The 26,974-nt window shown below is 38.8% G+C and overlaps 1 protein-coding gene across 14 annotated transcripts in view; it reads left to right on the top strand.

The window, feature by feature from the left end:
- Positions 1-26,974, top strand: part of EVI5 (ecotropic viral integration site 5) — a 232,808-nt gene that overhangs the window by 178,119 nt on the left and 27,715 nt on the right. For 13 of the 14 annotated variants that reach the window (XM_021090208.1, XM_021090214.1, XM_021090213.1 and 10 more), the window contains one exon: positions 20,879-20,974. The exons of the other annotated variant lie outside the window; for it this stretch is intronic. In XM_021090208.1, the coding sequence (XP_020945867.1) occupies positions 20,879-20,974 (96 nt within the window). The remainder of the gene's footprint in view (positions 1-20,878; positions 20,975-26,974) is intronic. 14 annotated transcript variants of the gene reach the window in all.

Here is a 26,974-nt window from a genome sequence, read left to right on the forward strand (position 1 = left end):
AGTTTGTTTTTCCTGAAATGTATACTTGAGTGAGTTTGTAGCCATCCATGGTAAGCCATGTTTAGCTTTTTATTTTTACCTACTTACCATGTTTTACCTCACTATCTGTAACTTTAATTCTTTAAAGTATTCATAGCTAGCCCGTCATCAAATACTTAAAACATGCCAGGCAGTGTTGTTAGCCATTTACGTGCATTCATTTATTTACGACTGTCTTTACAACAGTCGTATGACAGTTGTTATTAATATCCCCGTTTTATCGTGAAGAAAACTGAAGCATAAAGATGATTTTAAAATGAGATTTTGGGAGTTCCCATCGTGGCTCAGTGGTTAGCGAATCCGACTAGGAACCATGAGGTTGCAGGTTCGATCCCTGACCTCGCTCAGTGGGTTAAGGATCCAGCGCTACCGGGAGCTGTGGTGTGTAGGTCGAAGACGCGGCTCGGATCCCGCGTTGCTGTGGCTGTGGCGTAGGCCGGCAGCTACAGCTCCAATTCGACCCCTAGCCTGGGAACCTCCATATGCCGCAGGTACAGCCCTCAAAAAAAAAAAAGCCAAATAAAATGAGATTTTGTTGTATGTTTGAGAACCCACTCTGTAACTTAAATTCTTTCCAGGATCAAAATGGAATTTTTTTCTTTAGTATTACAAGTACTGTCTTGGTAGTTATATGGATTTTCTTGGCAGATCAACTGCCTTCTATAACTTTGTTACCACTGGTCCCCTGTTCTTCACTTAAATCTTTGAGAAGCTTCCCATGGCTTTCAAGAGAAAGTTGCAATTCCACTTGTCCTAAGACCCTTCCCGCCCTGCTTCTCACATGCCCATCCAGCTTCATTTCCTGCTCTTCCCAGCCTATACTTGTATTTGCACCACTATAAACTAGTTAAGAACTCTTCAGATTGGTCATTGAGATTCACTCTTTGCTTGTCTTCTCTCCTCCTTTGACCTTGCTTAGCATTGCAAAGACTAGCCTAAGTTTGACATGCTTGTGATCCACCTTTCCAAATGATGCCAGTCCAGCCAGTTTCTTTGCGTCTGTGCTCCTCTAACCCACTCTGTTATAGACCTCTCTGATACCATCTCACAGTATTTTAATCATCCTCATCTAAAAGCCCAACGGAGGACAGATTAAATTATTAATTACTATAAACGGGGTATTGGGTTCAATTCAACAAATATTTATGGAGTACCTATTATGTGCTAGTCACTGTTCCAAACACTTTATAAGAATTAGTGAATAAAACACACCCAAAGTCCCTTTTCTCACCAAGCTTAATGGTAGAGGGAGAAGTAGGATGAACAAAATAAATGAATCCTGTAGTGTGTAATTTAGATGATGAATACATTAGAGAAAATAAGAAAGGGGCCCTTGGAGCAGTGAGGGCAGGGAACCACCGCTATTTTAAATAATGTGGTCAGGAAAGGCTCATTACAGGGGCATTTTTAAACAAATATTTGCAGCAGGTGAGGTGTGCAGATTTGTGGTAAGGATACCCTGCCAAGGGAGTGGTAAGGACAAAGAGCCAAAGCCAGGGTCGTGTCTGAGTCCCTGCGGAGTAAGAGAGGAAGTAAAAGGAAGTGTGAGAAGTAAAACAGGGCAGGTTCCATAGCACCCCCGGCTGCGTTTTGGCCCTTCTTCCTCTGAGTAAGATGGAGAGTCATGGAGGGTTTTGAGCATGAGAGTGATCAGTTAGATGACATTTAACCTATTAGAAAGATTCATTCGAACTTGATTCAGGAAAAAAAAAACTGCTTGTAGGAATTCGTAGTATTTAGATGGGAGGAAATGGTAAAAAATTGTTTCTTCCTCCTATTAGTGGAACTTGTACTATATTCTCTTGATCCAGATTTTACTTATGAGTTAAGGCCTTTATTTTTACACTAATGCTAAATGGAACTCTCTCCACTTTGCAAGTGGTGGAACAAAACACAAGAAAGTTAATTGTTGCTTAATTAGTTGAGGAAAATAGATGGAAATTGAACCAAGCCTTCTGAGATTTAATCTGGAATTGTATTTGTGTTTTGATTTTTATAAAGATGAACATATTAATGCCATAACCACGTTAAAAGCTTCTGTAGGCTGAGCACATCTCTTAGATTAATGCTGCTTTGTTATAAATAATGGAAAGTTTTATATTTAAAACACTTTAGTTCTACTCAAATCCAACTTTTTGTTCTTTTCCTGGTACCTAGTAACATTTACCCACTTTCTTCAGTTTGCCCAACAGATAACCTCTAGGGATGTCTCAGATGGGCAATACCCCAACCACTCTCGGCTTCAAAAACTCCCACTCAGAATTCTGTTCTGACATAAAATGAGGGAGTTGGGTTTAAATCAGTGTGCCCAGATCAGTGTGCAGTTTTGACAGAGATGGAGAGGAAGTGATAAAATCTTTGCCATTTAACTTAAAAATATTTTTTTAATAATGTAAAATTACAATGAATTACTAAATGACGGAGTCTGTCATAAGGTTTTGTGATCAGTTTGTGCTTTCTAATTTCCTGAGCTAATTTGTTAATAGTTTCACAACAGGTGGTTTATATGCCAACTCTTGACTAACAAATTTCTTTTTGAAGGCCTTTTCCCTCTCTTTAAGTACCATGGTTTGTGTTTTAAGCAACTTATTTAAATATTAAAAAATTTTTCATTTTTCTTTAATGACTTTCTCAAATTTTTAAGCATTTTTAAATTAGAAAAATATTCTGTAATCTTATCTAGTCTTAATACTAATTCATCAAAGGAAGTTAGGTATATAGAATGTTTTACTCAGCTTGCTATCAAGTCATTAGGTATTATAAATCCTGTTAAAATTTTTATTTTACTGAGTGCTCAGAGAAGATTTGCAGATCTCCAACTTTATTATGCAGGTAAACACAAAGGGATTAAGTATCTAGAGGTTTTTACGATATTGCTGTATGTAAGAATGCAGGATATAGTTCAGATACCCAAGATCAACTCATAATAGCATCTAAAGAATTAATGAAGAAAGGTTAGACTCTAACGCACCAAGCCACCAGTGTTGTTAAGAATTGGTTTATGTGCATCTGGCATACAGATCTTGGTTTCTGATACCCCATTCTCCCAGTAAAGAAACCAAGGCTCCTCAGAGAAATAGCTGACTCCAGGAGTTCAACAGCAAAGATGCAAGATGACCCTGGGGCATCTTGCAGTGTCAGAAGGTGGGCAGGTGCTCCAACATAAAACTCTACACCAACAGGATTATGTTAAAGGGCCCCAGAGAAGCCAACTGCAAAAAAGCTCCAAATGGCCAAAGACAGAACCATGTTTAAGGTAGGAAAAAATATTTAACATAGTAGTGGGTTACAAAAGGTATAAAGTAAATACCCACGGATGCATACTGATATAAATAGTGATTGAATAAATTAGCAAATGAGGGAGAAGAGATCATCTCTCTGTGAAAGAATTCCAGATAATCTTTGTGGATACTCTGCCTTCAGGAGGGAAGTATAAATTTCTATTCCCTACGTGTAGGCTGTGCACAGTGACTTCCTTCCAAAGGGTATCGTGTGGGAAGGGCGAGGAGAAGAGTAACTTTACCACAGAGGACCCTCTCCCAGATCCAAGTCAGCGTCAGCGTTGTAAATCGCACTGGTAGTATGTACCCTTGGTTGGATGTGATGAAGTGGCACTTCACCTCTGCGTTCCCCCAGTAACCCGTAAGCACAGTCTTACCATGAGAAAAGTAGCAGACAAATCGTGATAGTGGAGCATCTGACAAAATACCTGACCAGTAATACTCCCCAAAGCTATCAGGATCATGAAAAACATGTGACGTCTGAGAAAGTAGCACAGCCATGAGGAACCTAAGAAGGTATGACAGCTAAATGTAACGTAGTATCCTGCATGGGATCCTAGAACAGAAAAAGGGCATTAGGTTTAAAAAAAAAGAAACTTGCATAGTTAGTAACAATGTATAGATATTAGTTCACTAATCCTAACCACGTGGATATTAATAATAGGAGAAACAGAAGTTTCCCTGTGGCACAGCAGAAACTAATCCAACTAGGAACCATGAGGTTGCGGGTTTGATCCCTGGCCTCCCTCAGTGGGTTAAGGATCTGGCATTGCCGCTAGCTATGGTGTAGGTTGCAGATGCAGCTCAGATCTGGTGTTGCTGTGGCTGTGGTGTAGGCTGGCAGCTACAGCTCTGATTAGACCCCTTGCCTGGGAACCTCCATATGCCATGGGTGTGGCCCTAAAAAGACAAAAATAAAATAATAGGAGAAACAGTGCAAGGGAGTTTATGGAACTCCTCTCAGTTTTTCTATAAATCTAAAACTGAGAAAAGTTGTTACTAAAAATAGTGTATATAATTCCATGAATTTTAGGAATCCCTGGAATTATGTAGAATTTTAAGTATTGGTCACAAAGTTAATCCATTTCAAATTAAACTGATTTATAAGAAATATTTTCTAGCTTTTAGACCTTGTGCAAATGCATTTTTCATGTGTGTATTTTGCTGGTTTTATAAGAAACATCACTTTAAAATGTGTGGTTTTATTTCTCTTCTGAAATGGAATTAAATCAGTCTCTGTAGTAAGAAAAAATTTTTGAATTCTCTCTTCCATACTTTTCATCTTACCTTATTATTTCTTAAAAGTATTTATATGTACTTTTTTTTTCTAGTTACTAAAACGTAAAGAATGTCCAAACCTTTTTGTCTGTGACCTGAAGTTACAGGAAACTGTTTTAGAAACTTACCAATAGTACATGGTATGAGTATGATTTGTTTTTAGATATTTCAAATGAGTCACTTGAAGTCATGGAGGGGCTACTATTTACCACATTTACCATTCTGATTAATTTGTCTTAGGGCAAAGTACAAATCAGTAATAACTTACTAAAGCTTAGTGGTTGCTATTGATGTTTCAGTAAGGCTATGTTGATTAATCACGGTGATTGCTTATCAACTGTCACGGATTTACTCAAATCATTGTGTTTTCTGTTACTATAGTAATTTCATATGCAGTTATAATTTGCTTAATGTATTTTGCTTTAATTGAAAATATCAAATTAGGACTGAGAAATCGTGCCCCTGCTGTGGCAAGTTAATATGGTTGCCTCTGTGACCGTTGAACATAGTTTCATAATATAGCCTTGAAAAAAAAGTATTATTTAACTTTTAAAACAGTCAAGACAATGGCTTTTAATGGTCTCTAAAATAGTATAACTTTTTCAAAGGAGAGAGGGAGAGCTTGTATATATCCTTATGTAGCATAATCTCTCTTTTTGTTACATTTTTCACTTGTGGGTGTAATTTAAAATACTTTTTTTTAATGTAAGCTTTACCCTTGCATTTGAGACTAAGCAACCTGCATTGTGTCATGACCCTTTAATACCACAAACCTTCTGTAATACTACTCCCAGTGAAAAACCCACATCCTATGCACAACCTTAGATTTATTTTGAAATCTCTATGAAGAGAGCATAGAGAGATTACTAATTGTTTCTGTTATTTCCTTTAAGGGTGTGATGTCTGTTTGTAAACCGTGTTTTAAATTTTACTTTGTCAGGCTTAAAATGTTTAAGTATATGAAGTACTGATTTCCTATCCTAAAGTTCCTGTGTGAAAGTTTAATAGCTACTGATAAGCTTCGGTTCAGAATTGGGTGGCATGTAGACATGTCGAGCATTCAAGAAAGGAGAAAGCAGGATACTAGGCAGCAGCCAGTTTTCTAATACCACTCCACTGGCCAGCCCGATGCTAGTAAACAATTGCCAGTTTAAACAGTAAGCCACCATTTTTCCCGTTTCGTTCTTTATTATTGTTATTTCCTTCCTTCTGTTTTAGATTTGGTTGGTGTTCTTGTAACTCCTTAAGATGGATGCGTAAATCTAACATTTTTATTTAAAAGCATTGGTAACTGCTCATCGTTAGGAGAATAGTTAAACCATAGTGGATCCGTATTTGGAAAAGTCTATATCTTTAGGAAAGAATAAGGAAGGATTTGCCAGACTTAATAATGAGAAAAATTATAGACAGAACGTATGTCATAATTCTGTGTTGTGTATGTTAAGAAGTATGTATGTGCATGTATGTATTTAAATACATTGGAACACCTGCTCTGACGCCTATCAGAGCTCTCTCTGGGGACAGTGAAGGGCTTGGTGCAAAAGAGCAAGGGGCACTACATTTTTTATGCCATATGAATTTATATGATTACCAATATATTTTTGTAATGTACATACATTTAAATAACTTTTAAGGTAACCATTGCTAGATTGGAAATAAGAATTAGCACTTCCAGATGATTATAGGAAAATAGCATTGAAGACAACTTGATCAGCTTAGCGAAAATGCCACCCTCCTCTGGCCTTCAAGGCTCTCAGTTGTCTGGTTCCTGCCTGCTTCTTTGACTGCATCGTAAACCACACTCCCTTCCCATCATGCTCTGGCAACACCAGCTTGCTTTTTGTCTCTCGAACCGAGCTCATTCATTCTCATTGGCTTTTGCTCTTGGTCTTGCTGACATGTGGGATACTGTGTTCCTGATTCTCCTATGGCTGGTTCCTTCTCATCATGTATATCGCAGCTTAAAAGCCACTAACATGGAGCTCCCTGGTGGCCACGTGGGTTGAGGATCCAGTGTTGTCACTGCTGTGGTATGGGTTCTGTCTGGCCCGGGAACTTCCACATGCCACAGGTGTGGCCGGGAAAAAAAAGACACCAACTCATAGAGATGTTCTCTGCCCACCTTTGTCAAATAGGCCTCTAATGTTGTTACTCTCTGTCTCATAATCATGTTTGATATTATTTGTAGCTCTTCACAATGTCTGAAATTACCTTCACTTTAAAAATTAATGTCCACCCACAGGTAACATATTAGAACCTTGTTTGTCTTATTTACCGCTGTATACCTTGAACCTGGCACATAACAAGTGGCCAGAAAGAGCTGTGGAGTGAATCTTAGGAGGCAGGAAACAGGCATGTAAATGAGAGTGTAATACTATGATGCTGGAAGAGCAAGGTAGGTTCTAAGTCTTTTTTCTGAGGTGTAGTTGATGTGCACTGTTATCTAAGGCTCAGGTGTTGAGATTCCTCTGTTTAAATACTGCCCCAAAGGTGGATTGAAACTGACCCCATAATTTCCTACCCAACAGCTTAACAAAATAGTAAATAATTTTTTTTTTTTTTTGTCTGCACCCCACAGCATATGAAAGTTCCCAAGCTGGGGATCAAACCCATGCCACAAGTGTAAACTTCCTAAATAATTTTTCTTTAAGGCAAATACTTTCCCACTAAAAGCAGCCTAAGAGGAAAGTGGTCACTAGGCAATAAGAGAAGAAATGAATTATTTTAAAGCAGAGAGGCGTAGCAGGTTTTGGCTTCTAACCTTGACTTTCTCTGCCTGTCTTATGTCACCGTGCTGTACAGGTAAGTCAGCAAAATCCCCAGAGGATTCATTCATATCCCAAATATGGAGAAAAGGAAAACAAGTATATTATTTACTGAGAAGTTATAGAAACTTCTAGAAAGAAAAACCCAGTGGAAGAGATTAGAAAGTGAACATCTGGGGAGTTCCCATCGTGGCACAGCAGAAACGAATCCGATAGGAACCATGGGGTTGTGGGTTCCATCCCTGGCCTCGCTCAGTGGGTTAAGGATCCAGTGCTGCTGTGAGCTGTGGTGTAGGTCATAGACACAGCTCGGATCTGGCATTGCTGTGGCTGTGGTGTAGGCTGGCAGCAACAACTCCGATTAGACCCGTAGCCTGTGAACCTCCACGTGCCGTGGATGCAGCCTTAAAAAGACCACCACCCCCCCCAAAAAAAAAGAGAAAAGAAAGTGAGCATCTGAATATTAGTTAAAATGAAGACCCTGGGATAGCACTCTGTATTTGGGAAATGATCTGAATCCTAAAACCCAGATTTTGGCATGTACTCCTCAGCTAGGTAATACAAAATATTTAACAAAATCTCAGAGGAAAAAACAGAGCCACTGTGTAGCCAGGGTCTTCCTTTCAAACATGAATTCAATAAAATTAAGAAATCAAAAGATAAGATAATAAAAAAAATACCATGGATGAGACGGAAGATTGTACCACTAAGGAAACAAATTGAAGCCCACTACACCGTTGTAGAAACCACAGAACAACAGTCTCTTTGGTGGACAGTGCTGAAAAGGAGATATTGTCATAGAAGAAAATCTTGAGATAACTGCAGTGAAAGCAGAGGTTAGTTAGCTAATGGGCAGAGCTGACTGACAGATGATCTGACGCTAAGGGTGATGGCTACCCCAGAACAAATGGGAAGAAGGCATATTCAAAAGTATAAGCAAGAGGAGCTCCTTGAAATGAACAAAGATTCAAATATGCAAATGAAAAGAACAGCCTGTGTTCTAGGAAAATTTGACACAGAATGCTCCATCAACACTTAGAGCGAATTACCTACAAAGCTGTGTGGGGAGACCAAAACTTGTCGTCTGGATTTCCCACAGCATAGTCAGTGCTCGAAACCAGCAGAGCACCGGCTGTGCCACGCTCTCTAATCTGATAGCCACTCACCAGCCTCGTGTGGTAATGGCCTCATGCTGCCTGGTAGCTGCTGGCTCCCGTTTTAGGCAGTGCAAATGGAGAACATTTTCGTCCTCACGCAAGGTCATCTAGTGCTCGTCTGCGACATTCTGAGTTTGGATGACCCCAAAATATTACAAGCTAACAGGGCATCATTCCAATATGTTGAAGAAAAAGTTGCACTTTCTAGTGTGCAAAATTGCTGGGATACTAGTTTCATAATCTTTTTTGAAAAAATTGCTTCATAGTAAAATCCAGCTTAAAAAAAACAAGTCAAAATAAAGAACTGTGCAGTGCAGGCACTCTTTGCAAAGACGGGTGGTGAATATGGAATCTGTTTAAATGCAGAACTAATGCTAAACACATATGAGAATAATGGTTACAGGTTAGAGTGGTTTTTGTTTTATTAAACTTTGACAGTATAAAAATGACATAGCTAACAAAAATCTGAAGCGGAGGGAGGGAATACGAAAGCAAGCATAAAGTATAAAGGCCCTCCTATCCCAGCAGGCTAGGCAGTCAGTGCCACATGCATGTGACACGTGTCATGAGACGTAGACTGACACCTTAGTGGGTTTTGGTCGTCTCTTAAACTTACAGGGGGCGGTTTTGAAGGAGATTCCCTCTCTTATATTGAAGAAACACTTTGAATTCACTGTACTTTCCTTCTCTATTAATTTTAGCTAAAATTTAATGTTGAATTTTCATTTTTGTATTTTTTGCTTTGTTTAAATTGCTTAAGGTGAACCTGTTTAATTTTACAGAAACAATTACTTTTCCTTAAAAAAAAAAAAAAAAATCTGGCTGCACCTATTCCATGGTGTTAACTGATCCATTCTGGGGAATACGAACAGAAGTGATTGTTATTCTCTTTGTGTCTTCTTTCGATTAAAAAAATTTCATACCCTTTTCTCCTGAAGCATTTAAATTCCTCTGTACAACAGGTGAACTCCAAAGCATAAGTTAAAGGTGATTAGTGCTTGGTGGAGGAGCATCTGCAGAGGACTGTGTTGTTCACAGCCAAGCCAAACCACCTCTTTGAAATTGCTGAGGGAGAAAATTAATTTTAGGAGTTCCTAATTTGAAACGTAGAAAGTATTATGGATATTATCTTCTTATGTACTGTCTTTTGATTTACTTTTATTTTACTTTTTGTACCTTAATCTCCCTTGATTACTGAATGGGGTGAGAATACTGAATTTATAAGTAATTTTATAATTTGCTTTTTCACACTGGACTTCTATAACTTAGATGGAAATGTCTGACTCCCTATCAAGTTATAATATTCAACTAATAAATTGATAAAAAGCGCCTGTTGGCAAAATCAGCTCTGCATGGATCCTTTAAACAGGCCAAAGAAAAAAGCATGTTTTATCTGTAAGAAAATACATAGATAGGAGTTGTGTATGCAGTTATCTGATGCTAATAAAGTACATGAGAAATTTTGACAGCTAAGGACTCTACTCCCCAACTTTGGCTTACTAACACTCATTACAAAAGGTCCAGAAAAAGATACAGGAGTAATGTAAGCAACACCATTTTTGGAAACAATTCTAGGATGTACCCTGCTGCGATTCATCTTAAGATCATGGCACTGGGAATGAAAGCTGATTTCTACCCCCCGGCTTTTCGCTAGCTAGCCACGTGATCCTTGATAAGTTAGCCACTACTCTGTTTCACTCGTTAGTGCTGTTGAGGCCAGGGTGTGCTTAGACCAAGCCATCTATGAGGATAATACACAAGTAAAGCACCTCGCCAAGAAAGAGGACTTGGTCCCGTCAGTCTGGAGAAGATCTGGTGAAGAGAAAGAAGTGGTGCTAAGAATCCAGAGGATGGAAATCAGAGGTCGAGGTCATAGTAGTCATTATTCCGGGAGAAGAAGATCTAGAGAATAGCAGGGATGGCATGAGGATGAAATGTTGGCGTAGATCTAGAAAAGCTTTTTAAAGTAATTCTTCAGAAGTCTTGCTTTCCCAGGACAGCACTCCGCAGAGGGCTTGTCAGGTGTTAACTCAGCACACCCGAATTAAATAACAGTGTTTATCATTAGAAAATGGAATATATCACCACCTGTCCTTTCCTCATAGGGAAAAAGTGAGACAAAAGCTGCTGTACAGTCGCAAGAGTACCTATTTGGAGTTTAAGCTTGGGGTATTAAAAGCAGAAAACAAAGCCAAGAAACAAAACTGGAGGTAAACCTTCCCCTGAGATATAACCCCCATGACATGGAAGAAAAGGATGTTGAAATTTGGCAGTGCCAGCTCTCCAGAGAGGAACCCCATTTACTGTAGTCACACACTTTTCCAGCTGTGCATACTCTCTCAGTGAGCAAGATAAAGCTTAATGAGTGGCTGTTTTATGCTTTAAGTTTATTTTTTTAATTACTCAATGAATTTTATTACACTCATCGATGTACAACAGTCATCATAACCAAATTTGATAGCATTTCCATCCCAATATGCTTTCTTTTATAACAGGTTTTCTTTTTCTTAGAGATTTCTTTGTGATGAACACTGTGCTTTTCCCAGAATTTAAAGTCACTACCTACTCTATAGAATATTTCTACAAATAGACAAATAACAGGCTGAAAGTCTTTTGTGTGTTTAAAATGAGGTCAAATATAGTTCTTTGGACCTCATGAACTTTTGAAATGTGAAACCTATAGGTTAGTTTCTCTAAGGGGCAAAAAATCATAACTACTAACATTTATTATGTTTATCTTTTATCAAATATCTAAATAATAAATATTTACCAGTGTAGTATATAAAGTGCTGTATTCCTGTAAATTTTCTGAGTCTTTGGCTTCAGGTATTTAAGTTTTTATGCCCATGTCTCCTCTAATTAACTCCCCTGACTCACGCAACCATTAAATATGCATTATATTAGTTTTATTCCGTTGCCTGTTTGATTTGAAAAAAGGAATAAAAACAGTAATTGTTTTTGTTGGAATGGGAAGTTTTTCTGTTTCAACTCTTTTTTTTTTTTGGTGGCCTAGAAAGAAAACAACAACAACGAAAATATCATGAAAAACAAAAAAAGGCAAAAGTACCATTTTAGATTAAAAGAAGCTAAAGAGAATAACCAAATGTAACCAGGAATCTTGGTTCACTTCTGGATAATAATCAAACGTTTTGGACCCTTTTATGGAAATTGGAGTAGGAGCTGCATGTTCAGTAATGCTGTGGGATTGCTATTAATTTAGGTGTTGTAATGACATTTGGTTGTGTGGGACAGTTACTTATTATTAGGAGATGCATGCTGAAATATATAGGAGTGAAATGTCATTTCTGCAATTTATGTTCAAATAGCTCAGAAAATATACATAAATAGAACAAAAGAAAATGCGGCAAAATAGTAATTGGTGTTTATAGCTGAAGGGTATATGGGTGTTGTACTGTTATTTCAGCTCTTTTGTAGATTTGAAAATTTTGAAAACTAAAAAGCTAGGGAAAACATTTGCAAGACATAAATAATGGATTAGATGCTTTCATATTTGATGTAGGGCACTTTCTACTACTTCATCTGTGCATTTGGTGTATTAAACACATGTTAACTGGTTAAAACTCTCTAAAAAAGCAAAAACTTCTAAGCATTCATCTGGTTGTGTACAGTGTTAAAAAGCCTATTGCTTCAAACATAGCTTTTAAAATCTGCTATCTTCCTGTCTAAGGAAGTGTCCTTCCTGTGGCAAGATAGGGTAAGTTCTAACCAGCATTAAAAACACAGATAAAGAAACAAATAAACAAGAAAAGACTCTTAGGCATGCCTATTACAATTTCTCTTTTGGAAAATAAGGCTAATTCATGAATTTAAACCAACCTGGGCCCCTGCCTCCTCTTCTCTCACTACCACAATATTTTTTAATGTTGTGCGCTGCTAAAACGCACTTCTCCCAAACACTTGTTTGAAGCCGCTTAACGATGTGTTCATCTCAGTTTTGCTTCAATATAAGATGCAAGAACATGGTGCTTAGAGCTATAGAGAAAGCATTTCACCTTTTCTCTGCAATCTTTTAGCTTAGATGCATCTGCATATTTAATTGGTCAACCTTTTAAATAGTATATTGGAGTGCATTGAGTGTAGCTGAAGATAGCGCTGATTAAAATGTCAACTTTCTCCCGTGACCAGTACACACCGTGTGAATACAGAATTCCCTTTTTTTCTGCCAACTACAGCGTTTGTGATTTTTCATTCAACAGACTGAGCATATTCAAGTAACAGACTCTTTGACACACCCGAGCACACTCGGTCTCTACTTCATCCCTCTGTGATTAGAGCTTGCACAGGCTGCGGGGATAAAACGAGTGAAGCTCTATAGGCCTCAGGTCCTTCGTCAGCAGTCTAGGTAGTTGACCGTCAGAATCACTGCTCTCAGTGAAATATTTCTCTGAACACATTTCTGTGTGACATTAAAGTCAAAGCTTTTGGACTATAACAGTCCAAGTTATAACCTGGTAAGAAGTTTAGAGAATTGGACTCCCTATCTCCCTTATTTATTGCCTTATCTTTTCATAATATATATTGGTATTTTAAGTTTTAAAAGAATTAGTTTGTTGGTCCCCAAGTCTTTGGTTTTTCTTCATTCTTTAGAACTCTTAATTTTCAGTTATAAGGGTCATATGTGTGGAATTTTCTCAGATCCTAGATGTTGTATTGATTTAGTTCCTCCTCATACATCACTACACTTTAATATTTTCTGATTGAGAGCTAGGTTAACCAAGAAAGGGATTTGAGTTCAAAACCAAACCAACTTCTGTAGACAGGGAACTGACCAGCCGAAACTAACATAGAAATAGCAGTGAGGTGAAACTGATAGCAGAATGGAAAGAAATTCACTTAAGAACTATTGACAGTTTTCCTCTGTTTTGTTTTTAATTGTATTTGTTCTGGACATGTAGAGACTATTTGTAAATAAGTTTGTGGATCTTCGTCATTTTACTACATTTACCATTGTGGTAGTTGAAAAAAATGTGTGTGTTTTTAAATGTAAAATTATACTAAGTAAAGTCTACAATGAGTGTCAACTCATGAAATATTTGAATGTATACTGCTTTTCAAGCTCCATTCCCAGACATTTAGAATTCAGAAATGAGTTCTATTAATCTATATATTTATAAAACTCCCAAAATGTTTTTTTTTCCATAATCATCTTTGGGAATCATTATTTTAAGTATTTCATAGGTTATGTTGTTTATATTAATTGCATTTATTTATTTAGCTATTTTTTAAAATATTTATTAGGATGTTTTTGCTGCACGTAACAACCCATTTCTGAATTTGCTTATGGCATGAATAATATGGCTTAAATAATAAAGGACATTTATTGATTTATGTGCCCGAAAAGTCCAAAAGTAGGATGTCCTTCAGGAAGAGTTTGATTTGAGCTCCGTCTTGTCTTTAACCATGATTCTTAACGGTCTAGCTTCCTTGTCATATATATCCTCAGGAAATTTGCTTATTGTGTTAAAAAAATGGCTAATAGGGGAGCTTTATACCCACATAGCATAATATCCAAAATAAGAAACTGTATCCCATACTTTCCAACAAAGGTTTGGATTATCACACTTTGAGAAACCCCTGAAACAATAACTGTTCAAAATCAATCTGACTACCCTGTTTGGGTTAAACCATAGCAGTCAGGGCTTATCTGTGGAGTTAAGGATCAGGATAATTCTAGGAGTTCCCCCATCATGGCGTAACAGAAACAAATCAGACTAGTATTCACGAGGATGCAGATTCAATCCCCAGCCTCCCTTTTTATTTATTTTTCATTAATGATTTTTTTCCCATTATAGTTGGTTTACAGTGTTCTGTCAATTTTCTATGTACAGCAAATTGACCCAGTCTCACAGACACACACACACACACACACACACATACACATATGTGTACATTCTTTTTCTCACATTATCCTCCATCATGTTCTATTACAAGTGACTAGATATTGTTCCCTGTGCTATACGGCAGGATCTCATTGCTTATCAACTCTAAATGCAATAGTTTGCATCTGTTAACCCCAAGCTCCCAGTCCATCCCACTCCCTCCTCCTCCCCCTTGGCAACCACAAGTCTATTCTCCAAGTCCATGCATTTCTTTTCTATGGAAAGGTTCCTTTGTGCCATATATTAGATTCTAGATATGTGATATTGTGTGGCATTTGTCTTTCTCTTTATGACTTCACTTAGTATGAGATTCTCTAGTTCCATCCATGTTGCTGCAAATGGCATTATTTTGTTCTTTTTTATGGCTGAGCAGTATCCCATGTGTGTGTATACCACATCTTAATCCATTTATCTGTCAATTATTTTGATATATTTGATATATCAATTATTTTTATATATTTGTTTTGTCTATTGCTTTATCAGATACCGTTCCACCATTCTGTGTATCTTTTTTTTTTTTTTTTGATGGATTTCAGAGTAAGTTAAAGTTGTCACATTTTACCCCAACCACTTAAGCTTGCATATTATTAATTAGAGCTATTAATGACTAAGGTGCATTTATAAAACCCAGTGGCTTAAGGCCTTAATATGAATTATATTATTTGGGGCATTTCATTATAATGCTAATTCCGAAAATGATTATTCAAAAAGAGGTCCAGGAATGAAATGTACATTTAAACCTTTTACAAATGTTACTTCATGCTCTCAATATAAAGTTTCTTTTGCTGTGTGACAAAAAGATATATATTTAAAGTCTGCTCAGTGAAATTACTGAATACCAAAGTTGTTGATATGCTGGATCTCTTTAAGTTTGTTGCTTACCTAATTAGTTTTGCTTAGGAAACCAGTTAACTGGCAGTCAGTTGTTGTTATCAACTGGACCAAAAGAAAACTTGAAGAAAATGCAGGTTCCTGGTAAATTTATTAGTGTAGCTGACATTTTCCCACCTGCTTATCAGAAAGAACCATGTGGCCATTGCTTGAAAATAGCTATAAAAATACTTGCAAAAGACCTTAAAGATAATTGAATAAACTGCTTCAGAAGTAAAATTAAATTGATATCCACTCATTAAAACATAACAATTTATTGTATTTGATGTTGTAAACAGTTCTTTAATTTTTACATTTTAAAAAGGTTCTTAAATATTAACATATTTAAATGAGACCCCATTTGTAGACCATAAAAATCATGGACTTTTAGGTAGAAGATCATTTATACATTTTAGTTTATTAAACAGCATTCAGGACATCTCTCACTTTTTACTTCTATTTTTGAAATGTCAGCTATGTTTCCTTAAAGCAGAATATCGAATCACAGTACTCGGGGCAGAGCTTTCTAGCTAAGATATCTGTCACACTAGCATGCTACCGGTGTGTGCCGGGGCGCCTGAGACGGGGTCACGCAGGAGCCCGGAGCCCCGCAATCACCCTTCCTCCTTCATCTCAGCCAGTGTCCTTTTCAGGCTGTTTTGGGGGTGGTGTGTGTGTCTGTCTGTCTATCCACAGAAACATTGAAGGCATCAGAATCTTTTTCAGGTAAAAGTTTTGCAAAAAACAAAACGAATCCTAGTAATAAACTTATACTGTTAAATTTAAATCTAAAATGAACAGCTAATGTAGGGAGTTCCCTGTTGTGGTTCGTTGTGGTAACAAACCCAACTAGTATCCATGAGTTGGATCCCTGGCCTTGCTCAGGGGGTTAAGGATCCGGAGTTGCCCTGAGCTGTGGTGTAGGTCACAGATGCAGCCCGGATCCGACGTGCTTTGGTATGGGCTGGCAGCTCCAGCTCCGATTCGACCCCTAGCCTGGGCACCTCCATGTGCCGCAGGTGCAGCACCCCCCCTCAAAAAAAAAGACAAAAATAAATAAGAACAACTATATGCAGTAGGGTTTGATCAAATATATAAAGCATTTCTGTTTGAAATTTTGCCTTTTTTCTGCAATTAATAGAAATGAGAACACCTGTTTTTCAGTCATAAAATCTAAGAGGGCTTCTTTGATTTTCATAAGCATCTTTCAGGAGGCTTTTTTTAAGTTAGAAGCGTTCCATTTTTTTTTTTTTTTTTTTTTTGTAAAATTTTATAACTGCCTGTTTTTCATTAAGTACCATCTTTTTTCCAAAGAAACCAAAGTGCTATAACAGGCTTTTCAGCCAAGTCCTACAAAGACCCACCTTTGGATCAAACAAATCTTTAGTCACTTTTTGTAGAACAGATTGAATGATTTCTATTTTGCCAAACGTTTTTTCATACAAGTCTCCCTATGGGAACGAATTGGTATTACTATTACTGGTCATTCGGCTTCCCACCTAAAGCATTTCCGCATTCCTGAGCTCTGTCTTAAATTAGCACTTACCTTGGGCTTCCTCACTTTCTTTGCCCTGAAAATACTATGTTGTCCTACATGGTAATAGTGCTCTGGGGTGTCCAGAATCCTCGAGCCAGTTGCCTTCGTTAGAGACCTGACTCAAAACCTCCTTCCACGTCTGATCCAAACCACAAAGGTGTAGCTCGTCTCATCCAGAGGATTTCTTCCTCGTAGCGGGATGCACTCACCATTTAATCAGCCGTTTCAAAGGAACTAATGTGACAGTACAATTAGACTGAAATTAAAAACCACCAAAAAGTCAGCTGAACCACATATATTCAGATGAGTAATTCTCATCAAATTAATCTACTGTGGAAGTGTATTTACTTACTAAATTTCTGCTGCCATTCCTCATGTCGTGTTGGAGATTTGGAAAGTACACTCTATAAGAACATAGGCTTCATTTATTTATGTCAGTGAATGTTCTCCCTCCAAAATCTTTTTTCTTTCCTATATCCTTCCTTCTCTCACTCACTCATTACTGAGCCCCTTCTGCTGGACACCGTCTTCTCCATCTTTGAGACATGCAGGCCCAAGGCAGAGTGCGTCTAGAGCCAAGGAAAGTCTTAGAATGAGATAGTCATGAAACAGACAGAATTGGGGGGGTGGGTTCATGAGTCTTTATTATATTACTCTTTGGTCTTATTCTGTGTCTCTGAAATATTTCATTCAAAAAGCAGAATGATTAAAAATAAGATGCAGGTGTGAGTACGTGTAAATGGTACTGGACAACGGTAAATTGATAATAAGGGTCATTAGCTTAGGGCCATAAATGGAAGTAGCGATAGTATTTTATCTTTAAATCTTTTTAAATTTCCATTTAAATCAACAGAGGCTGAAACAAGTACATAAAGACTTAAGATTTCTGTAACAAATCCAGGAAGGCTAATTTGTGTGATCCTTTGCATACATCTGCACATTTTCTTGTCTGTTTCATTATTTCTCATGTTTAGAGTGTGAAATTTAAAGTGAAAATGTGTCAACTACTTCTGTGACACATTGAGCAGCCAGTTCACTCAGTCTTTCTCTTTTTTTGGTCTTTTCTAGGGCCGCACCCGTGGCATATGGAGGTTCCCAGGCTAGGGGTCTAATCAGAGCTGTAGCCACGGTCTATACCACAGCCACAGCGATGCCAGATCCGAGCCACGTCTGCAACCTACACCACAGCTCACGGCAACGCCAGATCCTTAACCCACTGAGCGAGGCCAGGGATTGAACCCACAACCTCATGGTTCCTAGTTGGATTCCTTTCTGCTGCGCCACGAGGGGAACTCCCACTCAGTCTTTCATTTAAGTCTCTTTATCTAGGAAATAGGAATAAGAATAATATCTACTACACACAGTTGTGATGATAACATGTAAAGGGCTTAAAACAGTTCCTAGTTCATTGTATGCCCCAATCTTTCTCCACCAAGGCTGCGCAAGAGAATTAAGTCCTACAAAAAAAAAAAGTGAGTAATTATTTTCTCAGTACTTCTAAGGATGGTACATAGCTAGTATGGTACCATCTTTTTTTTTTTTTTTTTGTCTTTTTGTTGTTGTTGTTGCTATTTCTTGGGCCGCTCCCGCGGCATATGGAGGTTCCCAGGCTAGGGGTTGAATCGGAGCTGTAGCCACCGGCCTATGCCAGAGCCACAGCAACGCGGGATCCGAGCCGCGTCTGCAACCTACACCACAGCTCACGGCAACGCCGGATCGTTAACCCACTGAGCAAGGGCAGGGACCGAACCCGCAACCTCATGGTTCCTAGTCGGATTCGTTAACCACTGCGCCACGACGGGAACTCCGGTACCATCTTTTAATTGCGCAGGAGGTAAGTTACATCATTACATACAATGATGATTTAGCCATCAGGGCTTAATTCCTTCGGGAAACCTCAGTGTGAAGGTCTAATAAGTGCTGAAGTATGTTAGCCATTATTATTTTGGTTGCAAATGACAAATCTGTATTCAACCTTGTTTAAAATAATAAAGGGACTTTACTGGTTTGTATAAATGAAAAAACAGGTACGGCAGACTCCAGAGATGGTTTGAGTAAGATCCTGACTTAGTATCCCTGCTGTTCTATCGGTTCTGTCATCGTTTCTTTGGCCGTCAAACTAATATTTCTCACTACATTTTCAAAAAATCGTTTTTCTTAAATCTGGGTGTATGGCAGAAAACCAAAAGTTTTCTCTTGCATATATTTAAGAAGCCTTCATATTTGGAATATAATAATTGTTAAATTCTTAGATGTTTATCTGTGATATTCATGTGTTTAACTATGTAAGAAAGGCCTGTAGAAACAATAGTTGTTCTTTTACATATGTTCAAATATTAGTTGCATCAAACTGCTTCAGCAGACCAGATTCCAATAAAAGGTTTTTAAAGCAAGTTGACAAAAGAAAAAACAACAAAAACAAGACAGGAGAGATCCCCTGTGGCACAGCAGGTTAAGGATCCAGCAATGTCATTGCTCTGATTTGGGTCACTGCTCTGGTGTGAGTTTGATCCCAGACCCAGGAGCTTCCAAATGCTGCAGGTACAGCCATAAATAAATAAATAAATAAATAAATAAATAAAGCGAGAGGGGGAATGGGCACATGGGTAGACCTGAAAGGGTTTGAAGCACAGACTATGGGTACATAGAATGGAGTCAAGTGTCAAGGGCAGTTAATGCAGAAGAGCCGTCCTGTTGGAAGGGTGCCCTGACTCTGCAGAGGGGCTGCCCATTCTGCTGCCGGAGCAGTTCTGTCTAGTTCCCATTTCTGTCGGGGATGTTAAGGGAAGGTTCGTAGGAAGGAAGCAAGAGCTGGATTTGGCTTCCGACAAAGGCCCAAACCAGTTCTGTTGAAGGACCGTCCCTGCGGTGAATGGAAAGACGGTGTCTTCCGCGCTGGGAAAGGTTCTTCAAACAACCCGTGCACTCGGATGATTATATGGGATCTAAGGCACACTTCACTTTTAAAACCTACTTTAAAAACTGATAAATATTTAGATCCCACTAAGATAACTCTTACAGAAACCTCAGAACTCTCTCAAATCAAAATGTGTATCTTTCTGCTCTCTGCATACTGATACTGCATGATCAAGTTTTATTCTGGAGAGATAATACCAAGTGTAGAACAGCTCATAGTGTGTCTATAGGATGAGTGAAAATGTGTATGTGTGCATGTGTGTTTGATTATATGTGTAGAGAGCATCGTGGGAAGGCGACACTAGGGAGCTGATAACAGCACTTGTCTCCACGAAGGCAGGCTGAGTGGTTGGTGACTGTTGAAAGTGAACTTGGTGCCTTTCTGGTGTGTGTCAGGCCTCGCTCACTGATTTCAGTAGAGGTCTCTGGATCAGAGCTTCTTGACATTTTAAGCATTAACATGTGGCTTCCCAAACAATCTGGAAAGATCCAAAACAATTGTGTCTTCACTCTCTACTAAGCCCTTTATCTTAAAAGTTCGCCTTTGTTTTCAGGAGACGTAAGAAAAAGGCAGCTTCTCCTTTTCCCGACCAGGTTTGATTCTGGAGCTGGCCCTTAGGATTGGAGCACTTTTTAATCACATTCCTGAGCTAATTAAACAGAAGAGACTCAGTTCTCCTCCCCTTTGAAGAGTAGTTTGGAGAACTTTTTCTTTTTTTTCCTTCTCTGTTCCCCAGCAAAAGCAGGTTCCCAGTGTAGCTGTAGGAGGCTCACCACCTTCTCAACTAAGCACTGAATTTCTTATGGACTGGAGAGAAAAGCTTGTGCCCTCCAAAGAACTAGATAAATGGAATTCTCTAGTAGACCCATTCAGTCATTGATTTCTGAGAGTCTCAAGAGGTACATTTTATAAATTGTATTAATTGTTAAAAAAAAAAATCCCAATAAGCATTGTTTTAGAAAGCAGCAGTATAGTTTACTATTAAATATTCTTCAGAAATAGTTTGAAAATAGACTCGTTCAAAATTTAGCCAATTAAAGGATAGGTCCTTGTACTATACTGTATCTTCAAATATTTGAGTACATGCTATGAAATTGTCTCTTGATTTTGCCTTGTTTTATTTTCACAAAACAGAAAGAAGAAGGAAAGCTTCAAGGACAGCTTAACAAGTCTGATTCTAACCAGTATATTAGGGAACTGAAAGATCAGATAGCAGAGCTGAATCATGAGGTAAGTGATAAATTTTGATCTTCACATATTTCTTTCTTCCTTCCTCTGTAGTGTAACAACACTTTATTATTGGTTACGACTCACTCTTTCGTGGTAAATATTTTCTGTGAATACGTAATTATGATTAATAATAATATTTTAGAAAATCGTCTCCTTCTCTTGTCCCAGTATCAAGTATAAACTTTCCTTAGCTCACTTTAATCATGATCTAAAATGATCACTTAATACTTGCATGGCAAACACTGTATTTTTTCATTGTGATCTGAAAACCTATGATAGTTTGTCTAGATGTCTAAGTTGCTTCAATTAAAGTAATATTTTCTTTACCGCTTTATAATAGATTTGTGGTATTTACCGTTGTGGATAGAGGGAAGTCTTTTCACTCTTGTGTCCTTTTTCCCTCCATAGCAGTATTACTGAGATTGCAAAAAAGGATACTTGCCTAATATCAGTTAACAGATTTCTTAGTATCTGAATACTTCTTAAACTGGCGCTACCTTGAATCTGTGAGTCACCTTAGAAAATTTTCAGATAGTTTTACCAGATACTATGTTAGGTAATTTAAATTATTTAAAATACTATGTTTTGAGTATAGTAAAGTATAAGAGAACTTTAGTTAATGTGGCTCTAGATCAGTTTCCTTATCCTTTATTATTTTCTGATGCTAAATGTCTGGCTAAACATGAATGGAAAAGAGTGTTTCCTATTTTGAATTACTTGTACACTAATGTACAAATAAGGTACAATTATTTGTATTATTTGTACGGTAATGTTTATTCACAGTGATGAGATTTGAATGGGTAACATAAACCTTATTTGTTAAGAAAGAAACTCTTTTTCTTCACTAGATTAATCCAAACCTCAAAGGAAAATGTTTGGACATGACCTTTTCCTGGTATTACATTCTTCAGTTAAACTCTGAGTGTTTTGGGTAATACCTCCTGGAGGCAATCAATCTAAGTAAATTCTGAAAGAAAAAAAAAGTTAACAAAACTGACAAATCTTAGATGTGGTTTAATTTACTTTTTCCTGAAATTTTGGAAGTCAGTCCTGTAAATACTGATTTTCAACTATGATAACATTTGAGGGATTCAGGATCATGTGTAATCTTTCCTTACTTGTGTGCATTTTTAATAATCTGTTTATTAAGATTGTGAAAGAACGAGGTACCAATAAGCATGTTCTAGAAATCCTTATTCTTTTGAGAACCCTAGGAATTATTCCATATGGTCAAAAGCTTTTCTGAGAGTTTCCATCTTGGGGCAGCGGAAACTAATCCAACTAGGAACCCTGAGGTTGCTGGTTTAATCCCCGGCCTTGTTCAGTGGGTTAAGGATCCGTGAGCTGCGGTGTAGGTCGCAGACACAGCTCAGATCTGGCGTTGCTGTGGCTATGGTGTAGCCGGCAACTATAGCTCCGATTGGACCCCTAGCCTGGGAACCTCCATGTGCTGTGGGTGCGGCCCTAAAAAGACAAAAAAAAAAAAAAAAAAAAAAAGCTTTTCTCAAAGGGAATTCTGACTAAAACAAAGCAATCTCCCATTTATAATTTTGACATCTAGTGATAAGGAATATACCTTAACGGAAAATAATCAGCAAGACTAGCAGAAAGTAGTTCACATGAAGTTTAATGTCAATTTTTTATGTGTGGACCGTGAAAGCAATCTTTTAAAGAAACATGAAAAGAAACTTAACAGGTAGAATTTTGTACTGTTAAAAGAGCTAGATTGTGCAAATTAAAAACTAGGACAGTTTTGTTATGCTAATTGGGCAATTCAGAGCAGGGCCGAGTCCTGGGCTTAAAGGGGCCCAGTGAGAAAACATGTAGCAAGGAGAGTGAGTACAGCCTGGGACCACACGGCACGCGGGCGAGTGGGTTTGGGGCTGGAGTTTAGAGGAGGCCAGATTCCACGAAGAAGGAATACGAGGACGTTGTGGGGAGTAAGGGTGAATTGAACAGACTCTTCAAAGCTGGAAGAGATTAAATTTCCTAGACAGTGTGAAACCGTGGCAGGTCTTCACTCTGTTGTCTAGCGGATTTTCATGTATTCACCCGCTGAGAGTTTTATAACTAAAGACAGGATACGTGAAGGCAGGTGAAAGTGCAGGATACAGATTGTAAGTAGACTCGCTACAAAAACTGCTGGGGCCTTTTTGGAGAGATTTAAATAAGTTGTCACTTTCTGATTCCAGAGATTTTTCATTCTTGTGTGTAGCACTTCCCAGTGAGGGAAGGAGAAAAAGACAACTGTAATAGCGGTACTTGCTCCACACATAGCTTTTGTCGGTAGGTCAGAATTTGTCAGAATCTTTGGCTTTCGACACGAGAGCTTTCGAGTGTTAATATTGTGTTCGAGCATGTGACTAACTTTTAACAGTCACTTCGTTAGCTGATTTCTGTACTTCTCTCAAACGTTGAAGGAAATATGGGGACAAACTTTGCAGACTCATCTTTTTGAAGATACAGCAATGCCATACATGTTATAACAGCTCTGACCACATAGCATAGTTAGTTGTATGAAATAGTAGAGAAAATTAAGCAGGTTATTTTTATGAATGGCTGAATGTATTGTTGATCTTTAAAATAACAGTAACAGTTACTGTTTATTGCATCCCTCTGTCGGACAAGCCTGGGGTCAGACACTTCACGTTTGTTATTACTGCACCTCATAGAAATCCTGTGTGATGGTGACACTCTCCGTTTACTGCAAGTGGCAGCACACTTTCCCGCGGAGAGGCGTGTAGTGAACGGTTGCGCCAGGATTGAATCCAGTGGGGCCTGTTCTTTGCTGTGCTGCTTACAGAGATGTTAGGCTAGAAAACACGTCGTCGATATTTAAAATCTTTAGACAATCCGTCGGTGGCAGCATGTTGACTGTGCCGTTCCTCTTTGACACGTGCGCTTGCTCGCAGGCAGTGGGAGTTCTGCACGTGAGCCAGCCGCGGAGCCCTCCCTCTCAGTCAGCACTGCACACGCAGCCTCCGTCCAGGTGTCTCTCTGACTCCTCAGCCCTGAAGCTCCTACCCTCACCTCCTAACTAGTTTCACTCCTAATATTACTACTTACCATCGAAATGTTTTATTTTGAAGCCTCTTACACTCTGCCGAGACCTTCCCAGAAGCCTCTGTGGCCTCCCTTGCTGCCCCAGACCTGGCAGGAGCTGTGGCTCAGTCTCCCCTAACCCTGCATCCTGTCCTCGTGGCAGACCTGGAAGGGACCCGGGGTCCCGATTTCAGTGCTTTTCTCATCCCACCTTCCCCGCCCCTTCGGTCACCACAGCACCTCCGAGATCCTATGCCCTGGGTTTAGAACTGAGGGTAGGAGTTCCCGTTGTGGCGCAGTGGTTAGCGAATCCGACTAGGAACCATGAGGTTGCGGGTTCGGTCCCTGCCCTTGCTCAGTGGGTTAAGGATCCGGCGTTGCCGTGAGCTGTGGTGTAGGTTGCAGACGCGGCTTGGATCCCGTGTTGCTGTGGCTCTGGCGTAGGCCGGTGGCTACAGCTCCGAGTCAACCCCTAGCCTGGGAACCTCCATATGCGGCGGGAGCGGCCCAAGAAATAGCAACAACAACAACAAAAAGACAAAAGACAAAAAAAAAAAAAAAAAAAAAAAGAACTGAGGGTAAAGATGGTTGAGACACAGCCAGCAGCCTCAGGGGCTCACAGTCCCGCCGGGAGAGGCTTGCACACAACCCCGCTGTCCCACACGATGAGGAGCGGAGCGTCACAGTGGCTCCCTTTCCTTCCCTCGTCCCTCTGGGTCAGACACTCTACTCAGTGCTGTACTTCCTTAATTTCTTTTAATCTTCACAACAGTTCCTCTGAAGTCATGTTTTACATGTCATAAAACCGAGGTCTTAGGGTGTAACTCCCCATGGTCATACATGCCCCAGCAATAGAGGTAGGATTTTAGAGTCTGACTTTAGGCCCATCTATGCATTTAACTGCCATGTGCTACCCAGCTTCCTTTGAGAGATACAGGGATGAGATGGTAACAGCCTCTGGGCTGGGTTTTGAAAAATATACATTTCCAGACACATTGGGCCCTTGAATTAAATGTTTAGCACTGTTTTTTCATCTTACAACCTTCCTTTATCAGTTAAAGAAAAAATGATTCTTAATGACATCTTTAAGTCAGTGTTATTATTCCTATTCCTCTTATATGTTCCATTCTATCTCAGATAAGCAGTTTATCTTTTTTGAAGTCATAAGGCTAAAAAATTATTGTCCAGAGTACACTGTTTTATGTCGGGAATAATATCACCACATAAAAGATGTAAAGCTGAGATTTCAGAATTATATATTTTTTTAAACTAAAAGGGTTCTTAAAGCATATCTGCTTTTTCACTTGGTAAATGAGGAAGCTGAGGGCCCAAGAGTTAAAGGGACTTACCCAAAGTTGCACAGCCAGCTAGGGGCAGAGAGGGAACTCTGCCCGGGCGCTCCGGCCTCTGATGGAGCACATCCCAGCCCCCTAGCGCACGCGGTCCTGCCAGCCAGCCTTGTCTCATGGTAGATGCAGTAGGAATTCACAGATACTTAAGTGAATTCAAATGAATTGCCTCTCTCAGGTGAGAACCCAGTGTCTGGTTAGAAGTCTGCTCTCACCTAGTGTTTTTTGCTTTTTGCTAGTATTTTTTAGCTTCAGGTTCTGGACTTCTGTCTGATCCGAGACTGGGAAGTGGTCTGACCTGACCCTTCAGATTCTGCTTCAGTTTCCGCTAATCACCACCAAAATCTTAGCTTTTAAATATTAGATGATTTTCTGAGAACAGGGGCAACTGAGATTTTTTTTGTCTAATATCAGACATTTGTAGAAATAGAACTAGGAAAAAATAGTCAAACCAATTTCCTACATACATAATATTTAAGAAATACAAGCTTACCCAAGGACATAAATTAGCCCCAGCTATTCAACACATTCTGTTTCAAGAGTTTGTTATTTGACTGGTAACCAAACTTCCAGCAATTGTTTCTAGATTAATTTTTTTAACCTCCAAGGCTATATATCTTTCCATTCATTTTTTGCCTCCAAAAAGAATATATAACATATCACATTCATATAAGAAAAAACTATAATAATTCCACACAGAATACCTTACTGTTATTCAAGACTTTTAGACCACTTTCTATTATGTTATATTCAGGAAAAGAGAGTGTTCTGCCCAGTTACATGCATCTATGCATCCAGTTCCTACTATATGTAAAAAGAGATTGCTGTAAAATTTGTTAATGACAAATGTGTTTCTAATGATGGTAACTTCATTAAGGAGTTGGAGTCCAATCATGAGATATGCAAAAAAAAAAAAAAAGATCTGATGTAGAGGGTGAGGTGAGATAATGGAATCACTTGGAAAAGAAAAACTGAAAATAGGGAGGTTGGGGAAAGGAACCAGGACCTAGAAAAGAGGAGACACCAACGAAGGAAGCCCCCTAGGAACACTGACTAAAGGAGGACATGCCTCTGGAAGGGTTGTTACGGGATTTCTAGGCTAAAATCTGGGTGAGCAGCCAACTTAGAGAATACAGACTCCTCTGGAACGAGGGATGTGGATCTCGTCCTCGGAATTAAAGGACCAAATAAATATCCTCCAGCGATAATACCACACTGGCCGCGAAGCAGAACCAGTCGGAAGTGTGAAGTCAGACTGGGATGTCAAGCTGTGGAGTTTTTGTCTGATGCTGCGCCAGACGCTGCAGGAACCAGAGTATGGTCTTACTCTTACTTCGGGGGGGGGGGGGCAGCAGTTAACTTGCTAAAGACTCTTTGATTGGCACTAATAGTACTTCATAATTCAGAAATGAGACCAAACACAGCACTCTGTTGTTTTTAATTAAAGGTTGTTATATTGTCCTTGCTGCTCAGAGGCAAGCTAAACTGAATTTTTTGATTAAATAAGTTGTGTTTTATTTAGCCTTATATTTCTTAGCATCTTTCAAAAGTCCTGACACACTACCACGAACTGGTGGATTCGGTCAGCTCTCCCAATGTTCAGATTGTC

This window comes from Sus scrofa, chromosome 4 (genome assembly GCF_000003025.6).
Source record: "Sus scrofa isolate TJ Tabasco breed Duroc chromosome 4, Sscrofa11.1, whole genome shotgun sequence".
Classification (NCBI taxonomy): domain Eukaryota; kingdom Metazoa; phylum Chordata; class Mammalia; order Artiodactyla; family Suidae; genus Sus; species Sus scrofa.